Source organism: Sceloporus occidentalis, unplaced genomic scaffold (genome assembly GCF_023333645.1).
Source record: "Sceloporus occidentalis isolate IW3139 unplaced genomic scaffold, rSceOcc1.0.p SCAF_1, whole genome shotgun sequence".
Lineage (NCBI taxonomy): Eukaryota > Metazoa > Chordata > Lepidosauria > Squamata > Phrynosomatidae > Sceloporus > Sceloporus occidentalis.
In genome coordinates this window covers 152621780-152633062 of record NW_028316981.1, presented here as the reverse complement: position 1 = coordinate 152633062, position 11283 = coordinate 152621780, and the positions used below count along the sequence as shown (strand labels likewise).

At 39.1% G+C, this 11283-nt stretch overlaps 1 protein-coding gene across 8 annotated transcripts; it reads left to right on the top strand.

Annotated features, from left to right (window-relative positions):
* Positions 1-899: 899 nt before the first annotated feature.
* ZNF207 (zinc finger protein 207) lies at positions 900-10923 on the top strand. 8 transcript variants are annotated; one of them, XM_089477856.1, is made up of 12 exons: positions 900-1065; positions 1816-1942; positions 2591-2729; positions 3974-4144; positions 4975-5050; positions 5717-5817; positions 6582-6742; positions 7527-7616; positions 8675-8917; positions 9353-9515; positions 9642-9825; positions 10048-10922. In XM_089477856.1, the coding sequence occupies exons 1-11, from the start codon at positions 1025-1027 to the stop codon at positions 9800-9802; spliced, it is 1473 nt and encodes a 490-aa protein (XP_089333982.1). In that variant the 5' UTR covers positions 900-1024; the 3' UTR covers positions 9803-9825; positions 10048-10922. The 8 variants fall into 8 exon arrangements, with proteins under 8 accessions (XP_089333982.1, XP_089334009.1, XP_089333992.1 ...); XM_089477883.1 differs by having other exon boundaries at positions 3977-4144; positions 5717-5787; positions 9642-10923; XM_089477866.1 differs by having other exon boundaries at positions 3977-4144; positions 9642-10923.
* The last annotated feature ends 360 nt before the right edge of the window (positions 10924-11283 follow it).

Genomic DNA, 11283 nt, shown 5'->3' with positions numbered 1-11283 from the left:
AGGGGATTCAGACCCTGGTCTCCAGAGTCACTGTCTCACGCTGGCTCTCCTTCTGTGATCTGAGAAAGAAGGGAGCGCTGCCTGTGTCACTGGGGATGCTATTCTCTGGACTCCCCAATAACCCCTCTTAGGCAGTCCTCCCTCCTTTCTTAAATCGAAAACTCTGGGTACATCTGCACTGTAGAAATAATGTAGTTTGACACCACTTTTAAGTGCTGTAGCTCCATGGTGTGGAATCCTGGGATTTGTAGTTTCACCAGGTCTTTAGACCCATCTGCCAAAGAGTGGTGGCGCTTCACAAAACCAGACATCCCAAGATTCTGTAGGCTGGACCCATAGTAGTTAAAGTGGTGTCAAGCCATACTGTTTCTACAGTGCAGATTCACCCACTGTCTCTACTGACTTAAAAACCCTCTGTGGCTGTATCTTTACCGCCGAAAGAACGTAGTTGGACATGGCTTTAGCTACCATGGCTTAGTGCTACGGAGAGAGCTCTCTGACAGAGGAGGCTGAAAGCTCACAAAACCGAAAATCCCAGAATTCCTTAGCACTGAGCCAGAGCAGTTAAACCGGTGTCACACTGGATTATTTCTGCAGTGTGTGTTTTGAGCCAGGCTCTCTCAACTGCCTCCTTTATAAACATTGTGGGGGTTTCCAGAAGGAAGCCATGTGACACTAAAAGAAGAGCCCTGTGGCATTAGGCGCTTTAGGGCGAACAACCCGGAAACTCCTAAAGCGAGCGACCCCGCTGTTTCTGAGGGAGGGAGGAAGAGGGCCGCCGCCGCCGCCGCGCTGCCCTCCGTCCGCGCGTCTCCTCCAATCAGCGAGGAGGAAAAGTGGGCCGCCGGTGACGACACAATACGTGACGCGCGCTGCATGCTGGGAACCCGAGAGTTGGGCGGCGGAGCGGCCATTTTGTGTCTGTTCGAGGAGAGGAGAGAGAGCGCGGGCTGCTTACGGTTGGTGCTGCTTCGCTGGGGCCGCGTTCGGGTTTCGGAGGGTCGCTCGCTGAACCGCCGTCGTTATGGGGAGGAAGAAGAAGAAGCAGCTGAAGCCTTGGTGCTGGTATCCTTTCGGCCGGGCGCTTGACGCGGCCCAGAGGGCGGCCTACCTTGGCTCTCAGTTCCCATTGGCGAGCCAGCAAGCGCCACGGGGCCTCAGTGCTCGCCTGCCGCCTGCCCTCCCACGCATGCTTATCCAGCCCCGAAGGCACTGGGGGAGGCTGGCTCTCTTGAGCGATTTGGATTATTGACCTGCCTCCCCATGGATCCAGGCGGGTAAGAAATAATAGCTATTATTATTATTATTATTATTATTATTATTATTTACCTGCCTCTCCCCATGGATCGAGGTGGGTAAGAAATAGTAATAGTAATAATAATAATAATGGTAATGGTAATGATCATTATTATGGGGAGAGGCAGGTAAATAATAATAATAATTGTTATTATTTCTTACCCACCTCAACCCATGGGGAGGCAGGCAAATAATAATAACAATAATAATAATAATAACAATAATAATAATAATATACCTTTTGCATTCTTTGATGGTGTGGTTAGCAGCCCTCCTTATTAAATGTCATGTGCTTATATATTGTACAATGATATCCACTTGCTAAGAAACATGCCTTTAAAAGAAACTTATTACAGCAGCCTTGCCTGACCTCATGGCATCAGTTATGCCTGGGTTGGCTGATAGCAATTACATGGCAACACCCTGGAGGTCACTGGGTTGTAGTAATTATTACTGATGCATATACTTAATTGTGTAAATACTTTACAATTTAATGTTTTCCTTAATAATATGGAACAGGTATTGTAACAGGGATTTTGATGATGAGAAAATTCTTATTCAGCATCAAAAAGCAAAGCACTTTAAATGTCATATATGTCATAAGAAATTGTACACTGGGCCTGGTTTAGCTATACACTGTATGCAGGTAAGTACACAAGTAGATCCTTTTCTTCTGTTAGTCTGTTACAAACCAATATGGTGTTTTATGGTATTTTATATACAGTGTGTGTGTGTGTAACTTTAATCATCTTCCATTATATACAAATATTACCAGAAGCAGCTGTTAATGGAGGCTTAGAAGGCTAGTCTAACCTAATGCTTTGCTACATATGGTTTTTGAAAAGCAAATGAACTAAAATGTGCCCTTGTTTAATGCTTTGATATATTATAATAAGATCAGTCAGTGAATCTCAGGTTTTTTTAATTAGGTTCTGACTGTAAGGTTGATGAGAAGCACCTAGAGAAAATGTAAAAAGTATTTTTATATGTTAATGTTTCCTAACTTGCATCATAAATGATTTCTGTCAATTGAATCAAATGCTGTAGCTAAGCTATACAAAGATAATTAGTTGACCCTTAATCCTGTGGACAACAAGCAAGACTTTTTCTGAAAGTATGGTTCTTCTTTTTAAAACAATTGAATAACAACCCATTGCCTGACGAGAAATTATATTTTTTGTTTCTTACAAATGGGGACCATACCTGCTTCATTATATCACGTGAACAATTTGGCTGTTATTGGGGCTAGAATTAATAGCAGTAAGTTGTATTACATGGGGTTCTCTTAATTAAGGTACATAAAGAAACAATTGATGCTGTTCCAAATGCAATACCTGGAAGAACTGACATTGAACTGGAAATCTATGGTATGGAGGGCATTCCAGAAAAAGACATGGATGAAAGAAGAAGGCTTCTTGAACAAAAAACCCAAGGTAAATTGAACCATTTTGTTTGCAGTCCTCTTTAGCTAACTGTTGCAATGCTAAATAATAATTGGATTCGAATACACACCAGTGTCTAATGTTTTTGCTAGGAACAACATGGATGGAGATCTAAAAATGTACAGTGCACCCGTGCTGTATGTGGGTGCACCGTATGCGGCGTCCAGTCTATGCTGAAGCCAGGGGGGAAACAACGGTGTGTGTGCTTACGGCGCATGCGCTGTACTGCACCACAGGCTTGTGCCCCATTATTTTCAATGGGCCACGAGCATACATGCTTTTTCCTTTACTCAGGTGAAGGTCCACTGTAAGTCTTTGTTTTCTCATGTTCATGTCTCACTAATAGTGTTATTAGACTGAAATGTCTGGTTAAATACTTGCCAATTTGCATATCTCTCATGGATGTGTATAACACATGCCTCCTTTTCTCTTCTTTGTAAGTTAATAATTGAACATTACACAGAGAAACTGATAATCAAGTCTGAAATGATCTTGATTATTCTTGAAGTAATTTTATTCATACACTGTATGATAGTTGTACTGTAACCGGCTCACATTTTAAAATTATTTTGATTGAAAATGACACAGAGAGAGGCTGATTTAGTTTGCACTTATTTGCTATCATGGGCCTGTTACAGACAGCCAAAATAAAGCTGCTTCGAGTCACAGTGGAGGTATGGTGTTTCAATGATGCATACGTCCTAAGAGTCCAGAAGTCGCACCAAAGCCATGCTCCAGCCCTAAGGACTGGAGCGTGGCTTTGGTGTGGTTTCTGGACTCTTAGGACACATGCATCATTGAAACACCATACCTCCACTGTGACTCGAAGCAGCTTTATTTTGGCTGTCTGTAACAGGCCATGGTAGTCTTGCTTTCTCACACTCCTCTTTCTTCATAGCATCTGTTCAGTAACTGGCCAGTTTTGAAGTTGTTGGTCTTGGTTTCTTTTGCTTGGGGTGAGATCTGATTATTCTGAAGGAAGTTAATTGAATACAACTGAAATAAATAAAGTGAACATTGCTCAAGAAGAGTTGCAAAGCCCTCTCAATAAGTGCCGAAAGTGTTTGTTTAGCTTTAGCCATAATTTTTTGGATTGAAAAGATATTACCATGTTAAAAAATATTGTAGCATTGTAGAGATCCACTGCTCAAAACATTGCAGGTAGAGTGATTCCAAGATGGAAGGGATCTAATTCCAAATAATTAACATCAGTCTGAATGTTAAACTCTTTTTAGCAGAGAGCCAGAAAAAGAAACAGCAAGATGATTCAGATGAATATGATGATGATGAATCTTCAGCTTCAACCTCATTTCAAGCACAGCCTGTGCAACCCCAGCAGGGATATATACCACCAATGGCACAGCCAGGTTTACCTCCTGTGCCAGGTGCCCCAGGAATACCTCCAGGTTTGTTGTTGCCGTTGTTGTTGTGTATTTTCCAGTTGTTTCTTATGGTGACCCTAAGGTGAACCTATCACAGGGTTTTCTGGGGCTGATAGTGCGTGACTCGCCCATGGTCACCCAGTTGGTTTCCATGGTCAAGCAAGGAACAGAATCCTGGTCTCCAGAGTCATAGTCTAATGCTGAAACTGTACCACGTTGGCTCTTGGATAGCTCCAAGTATATCTCCAGCTAGCTGGCTATTAAAGCAATGGGATGATTATCTTAGAACATACTCCAGTAATAGGATACAGTCTTGTGTGACTACTTAAAATGATAACTTAAATCAAATTATTAGCTGCTATTGACTATTATAGTAGGTCTCACTTTAATTGTTCTTAAATTTGAGTGTTTCTCATTGGTATCAAAATCAAATATCTTGATTTACATCCTTTTGTTCAAACGCTTCAGACGTGGTATGGTTTAATAAATTGGCAGCTAACTTTCCAATTTTGCAGCCCCTTCCTTGTTGTCATGATAAGCAACCTGTAGTTTGGAATGAACTGTCCTTGAATGGTGGGATTTAAGCATATAAATTGTGAATGGACAAAACTGTAAGGTATGTTGTCAGAGATTTGAAAATAGAATGATACAGCTGGCAATGTAGACATAAGATAAACATCAGAGTAAAATTCAGTGGTCATAGTATTAGATATATTGCTGTGTTAAGGTAATGATTTTGTTAGTTTTCAGATAATTTCTTCACAGATTTAACTGATGTTATTGCAATTACTATATTGATTATTTTAAAAAAGAAATTACCAGTATCAGTTATCCTTAAACATTCTGACTTTCAGGTATACCACCATTAATGGCAGGTGTTCCACCAATGATGCCAGGAATGCCACCAGTGATGCCTGGAATGCCACCTGGGTTAGTATAAACTGTGGCTTCAAGTACTCTCTTCAAGTCATGCCCTGTCATTTGAAAAAAGATAATTCTTTATTTTCGGTTTCCTATATGTTACAGCCTCAGGAGGTTCCAAAATCAGTATTGCTAATTTGTTGGTCTATAGAGATTAAGGGTGGTTAAGACAATTTGACGTAAACAGGACCTTTTCTTAGTACCACACTTTTAAACTTCTTTCATTGGTGTTGAATATTGATTTCTAAGGTGATTCTGCTCAAATGTACCTGTTTCCCATCTCTTCTGTTCAGCCTTCACAGGCATGGGGAGAGTTCTGAGTAAAGGCTACCACTTTACTTGAGTCTCACTTTACCTTTAGCCCTAGAGGTCTTGGGGAAAGCTTGTTTATATCCATGGAAGATACGGAACTAAATCCATTGTTGCCCTGATGATCACAATCCCCCCCCTCCCCACCGTCCCTTCCCTTCTGTAGTACTTGGTGCCATGTGAAAACTAGCCCCATTTCTCAGCCTTCCAGAGCATGTTCACCTACTGAATGCCAGTAAAAGATTAGGCAGAGATGCCATAGCTGGCTGGCAGTATCATTTTCTCAGTTGAGGAATATCTTCCATGGCCCTATTCTGTATTATCTGTAGCAGGTTCCGTTTTCATGTCATTCTTTGTATGTCACAGGATGATGCCGATGGGTGGCATGATGCCTCCAGGGCCAGGAATCCCACCTCTCATGCCTGGTATGCCACCAGGTAGGTCAGGAGTGATGAATCCATACTGTGGTGAGAGTTACTTTATTACATTTTTAAACTGGCTCTGTGGTTGGTAAGAATGGTCTGCATAGAAAGAATGGTCACAGGAAGCAAGGACATAGAGTGGCACTGTAGTGCAGTGGTATTAAAAATACTGGCTAAGACACAGAGAAGTGTATCTGCCTGACTCATTAACCTTTATTTATAAAAATTGGAAACCAGTAAAGTTTAAAAGACAAATAGTGGTAAGAAATAATATTTAAGATAGATTGTATTTGTGTATGTATATATTTGTAGCTTTCTCTTTCAGTCATAGATACAGCTGAATTTATGCGATTCTTAAGCTGGTTCAGGCTGCTGTTGCCATTATTTAAAATCATACCCACCCCTTGCACCATTACCATTTGTGTAGGTTTTTTGTTTGTTTATTTGAAAAGGTTGGGTGATACTCTTGCACCTTAGCAGTACCAGAATTTTAGTTTGTATGTGTCATGGTATCATAACAAGCTCCCTAATCCTTATTTACAGACTTGTGATGGTAGTCTATCTGACTGGAACGGGTGAAAGCAAGCTCTGTGGAATTGCTGCAGCTTATTTCTGCCTGATGTATGCAACCAGTAAAGGGGCCAAGAGAGGACTGCTTTCTAATGGTCCCTGGTCCTATTGTTGATGGATAAAGCCAGAGTTTTCAGTCCTAGAAGTAAAAAAGAAAAGTTGTGTATGAAAAAAAGTATTATTGTTGTAGTACCAAAAATTTTCAAAAAGAAAAAAAGTATAATTTTATTGTATTATAGGTATGCCTCCACCTGTTGGTCCTCGGCCAGGTTTGCCTCCCATGACACAAGCACAGCCTGTAACGGCTCCAGGTGTTCTTAACAGACCCCCAGCTCCTGTTGTTGCAGCACCAACCCCTCAGCCTCCAGTTACTAAACCACTTTTCCCCAGTGCTGGACAAGTAAGTCTAAACATCCTTTAGTGTATTTTTCTCTTTTTTCTTTTTAATGCATGAATTGCAGTAATAAGTTAAAGTGCAGAAACGCTAATTCTTTGCCACTGAAATTGCTAGAAAGATTGCTTGGTATTATCTGATATGTTGCACTGTATTTATTGTGCAGTATATTCTTATCACAACGTTGCTATTTATGCTTATGGTCATTTTATCTTCTCAATATCCAGCTAAGGAACTTGATATTCTTGTCAAGTCAATACTGAATGGGTTTTTTTAAAATTTTTATTTTCTTTACAGAGAAATAAGAATGGTTTATGATTTTTGTAAGTAGGTGCTCAGGGCTTATTAAAAATTCCTATAAAAAGTTAGTAGACATTTAAACAGCCTTAGATTTATACTTTCCTGTTATAAGAAAACAAAATGTATGACTAAGGATATATCCTGCAACTGATTTTTTCATATATTCCTTTTTTTCATATAAGTCTAAAATAAGTTCAGTTATTTTATCTTACTGGGGGGATTAAATTGTTTACATGCAGTTATGGAATAAAGTTCACAGCTTCAGAGTTAAACCATTAACTCACTAAAATAGGATAGTCTGCGTGAGGGGTTCATGTCCTCTACTGTTTGTATTTATTGTAAATGATTTCTTCATAATGTAATGTTGCATTTTGAACTTCTGCTGGGAAGATATTCATTTACAAAAAAACAATCAACTATCCTTCCTCTCCGTTATTTTTCACGCATTTATTTGGAGACTGTTTACTGTTTCCTTTCTTTTATGCTACAGATGGGGACACCTGTCACAAGCTCAAGTACAACTTCATCCAATTCAGAACTGTCAGCACCTTCTAAAGCTCTGTTTCCTAGCACAGCACAAGTACGCAGGAAGTTGCAGTTAAAATTGCTTTGCCGATTAACCCTTTAGACCGTTATGTAAACTTGAATGCCTAAACATATTCAGATAATTGTAGATTCCTGATTATGTTTAGCTGTGTGCCTTAATCTTAAATTGCTAGAAATTTTTACATGCCATGTACAACATTTGGATAATAGAACAAAGCGAAAGATTCTACATTGTGGTTCTAAAGGGTTAAAAAGAGAGCATGAAAGCAGTTAAGTGCATTTTAGTGGGCAGTAGTTTACTTGATGCATGGTTTATTTTTTTCTAGTTCATGCTGTTAGTTCTGATGCATCATGATAAATATAAGGAAATGTGGGAGATAATTGCATTGTGCACTAAATCCCAACCTAGTTAGTTCTAGTTTGGTATTCAGTGATTAGTTCAAGATACGTGCTGTTTGCTTGTCAAAGCATTCTCTCATAACTGAAACTAAGAGCTCTATATGTTCTGATATCTATATCATTTCCACTGGGAACAAGTATAGCTTCACAGATTGTAGGAAAAGAGACTAGTTCAGAACAGTAGGAGATATTTGAGCGGTCTCAGAACATCAGTGGGTTTTTATGCAGAGAATGCTTTTAAACTCACCTCATTTAATATTACAAATTTTGACACACTACTGTTCTTACAAAAAACCTTAAATGTTCTAATTCTGCAAATGCTAACTTATCTAATATACGTTAAACTAATACATACTAGATTTGCCCAATTAGTCTGTTTCTTAGTGAAACAGATCTTGAGCTTACTTTCTTGAGTGCGTTGTACAAAATTATGCAAAAACAATGGCAACAAATAGATAACGTAGTTTGTTTTGCTTCTGTTGTGGCTTTTGATCTGTAATGTCTCTAGTGTGTGTACATGGAGGGGGCCTTTTTATTTTATTTTGTACTATTTGCTTTGTGAAATAAGGCTGATCTTTTACTTTGGGCTAATGTAAGTGTGCCAATGGGCTAATGTAGGTGTACTGCTTCAGAGTTTAATGTTTATGTATTTTAAGTGCAGCTATTCTTATATTTAAACTTTGTATTTTGCAGGCTCAGTCAACTGTTCCAGGGCCAGTTGGTACAGATTTCAAACCTTTGAATAATGTGCCTGCAACCACCACAGAACCCCCCAAACCTACATTCCCTGCTTACACACAGTCTGCAACTTCGACCACTAGTACAACAAACAGTACTGCAGCTAAACCTGCTACTTCTATAACAAGTAAGCCTGCTACCCTTACAACAACCAGTGCAACCAGTAAGTTGATCCACCCAGATGAGGATATATCATTGGTAAGTCAAATAGGATTTCTGCTTGCTGCATAAATTACGATTTCCTGATCAATAGTTGTATAGATTGTATACCAGCTTTCCAACTAGTTCCTTACAAATTTAGTCTCAGTAAAATGTATATTTGATGTATATGGTAGAGAAAGATTATGGCTTGTTTTTGGACTGTTTCATATTGATTGGTGCTTTGTAGAAAGCAGGTACACAAGCAATTGTTGGTGTGAATGCTGCCTTTAAATTCTGCCTTAATGGTACTAAAATATTAATTTATTACTTGTCATTGAATTTACATTTTGTGGTATTTATCTCATAAGTTTAAAAATGTAATTCTCAGAGTTGATCAATTTAAGTTTATTATATATTACTTGCTTGCTGACACCTATGTTTCTGCATCTGACTCATATTAATGAAATTCCCTCCTTGTGTTTCCATTTATAGGAGGAAAGAAGAGCACAGCTGCCTAAATATCAGCGTAATCTCCCTCGACCAGGGCAAGCATCCATGGGCAATCCACCTGTTGGACCAATTGGAGGTATGATGCCACCTCAGCCAGGAATTCCCCCTCAGCAACAAGGAATGAGACCTCCAATGCCACCTCATGGTAATAACACACTAAATTTGATCTGGTTTGAAAGCTTCTGAGATATACTTAACCGTGACATTAAGTAACTTCTCAAAATTTAACTAATTACAATATTCCTTATTGTTTTCAAATGTTCCTTTTTAGGTCAATATGGTGCTCATCACCAGGGCATGCCAGGATACCTTCCTGGTGGGATGCCTCCCTATGGTCAAGGGCCCCCAATGGTGCCTCCTTATCAAGGTGGACCTCCCCGACCACCAATGGGAATGAGACCTCCAGTAATGTCGCAAGGTGGCCGCTACTGATGCTACTGCAAGCGCTCTAATAGGTTTGGAGATTAAACCTTTTCTCATCTTGTGCTGTTAATATAGCCAAGCTTCCATCAATTAAAACTTCGTTGTGACTTTTAGAAAAAAAAAAATCTTTCCACATACAAGGAACTGTTGGACATTCTCATTTTACATGGGAAAAATTATTTAGAATAATAAAGCAGAACCTTCCCTGATGTTGCAATTTATACTGTATGGCTTCTTTTTCATGTTTCATCTAGGTTTTTAGAAGTGAAGTATAGTAAATATGGTTCGTTAAATTGTGAAGGCGCTGGAAATACATGAACATACCATCTTAAAGGCAAGTTCTGTAACCTTACGTTGCTGTTCGTAAAATGATGCCTTCACAGCACTTCAAGTGCTGTTGGACTTCATGTCCCCAACAAAAGTTTGGTGAGGGCTTTAACTGTTACCATCAACTTGTACACTCAAGTCTGAACATGTAACAGTATTTAATGTATTTAGATTTCTTCCTGTTGCAGGGTTTATAAAATTGACCCACTAAGTTCATGTGACTTTCTGTATTGTTTAACTTCATTGTAATAAAATGAAAGAAAAAAAATTGTCTTTTTATTCATGACCAGCTGTGGACAACTGCCTGAAGGTTTGTACGGATGCATGTTGTGGTAGCTTATGCTATAATAAACACAGATTACCTGATGCTACATAGATACATTTTGAATTATTTAAACTTCAAAAACTGCTACTTATGCTGTAGGTGGCTCCTGAGTAAGTAGACATAGACCTGTACACTTATTAACCATTTGCAGCAAAACAGTCTTTAAGAATGTGGAGTTAAGAGGACATTGATACCTTTTTCTGAGTAGTGCAGCTTTCTTTAGCACAACTTTTAGACTTGCATAGCTCACCTCGTTACAGTACTGGCATGTCACATTTTCCTTTCTTTAAATGTGTTCTAAGTATATTTCATTATAGAGCACATTTCTTGATCTGTCTTAACTGTCTGCCTGTGACTCAAGGTAGGGACCTCCAACTACTTAATGTAATGCTTTCCATAGTGGTAGAATTCAAAGATATAGCCATGTTAGTCTGTAGAATCAGTACGTAGAGAGATCTTGTAGCACCTTCGAGACTAAATGAAAGAAAGAAATTGGCAGCATGAGCTTTCATAATGCATTTACATAAACTCATACAGCCAATTTCTTTCTTTCAGTTAATTTCAAAGGTGCTACAAGATCTCTCTATGTACTTAATATAATGTTTAGGTGGAAGATAATGCTGCCACATGCTTTACATTCCATGAGGTTTGTGTCTTAAATTTTCATTTGATCCTGTAGTTGATTTTGGGGCAGAAAAGGCATCTCTGTAGATAGTAAAGAGCCTTCAAATTGCTGTAGAAAGTGGGCTGTGTAGAATCTTCTAGTTAAAAACTATGGCTGAAGCTCCAGTATATGATACAAATCTTGCCTACCTTACATGATTACCAGGGCCTTGAA

Coding starts and splice junctions, on each gene's coding strand:
- ZNF207 (XM_089477856.1), top strand. CDS start 1,025: ATGGGGAGGAAGAAGAAGAAGCAGCTGAAGCCTTGGTGCTG. Junction 1,066..1,815: donor CAGCTGAAGCCTTGGTGCTG/GTATCCTTTCGG, acceptor AATATGGAACAG/GTATTGTAACAGGGATTTTG. Junction 1,943..2,590: donor TAGCTATACACTGTATGCAG/GTAAGTACACAA, acceptor CTCTTAATTAAG/GTACATAAAGAAACAATTGA.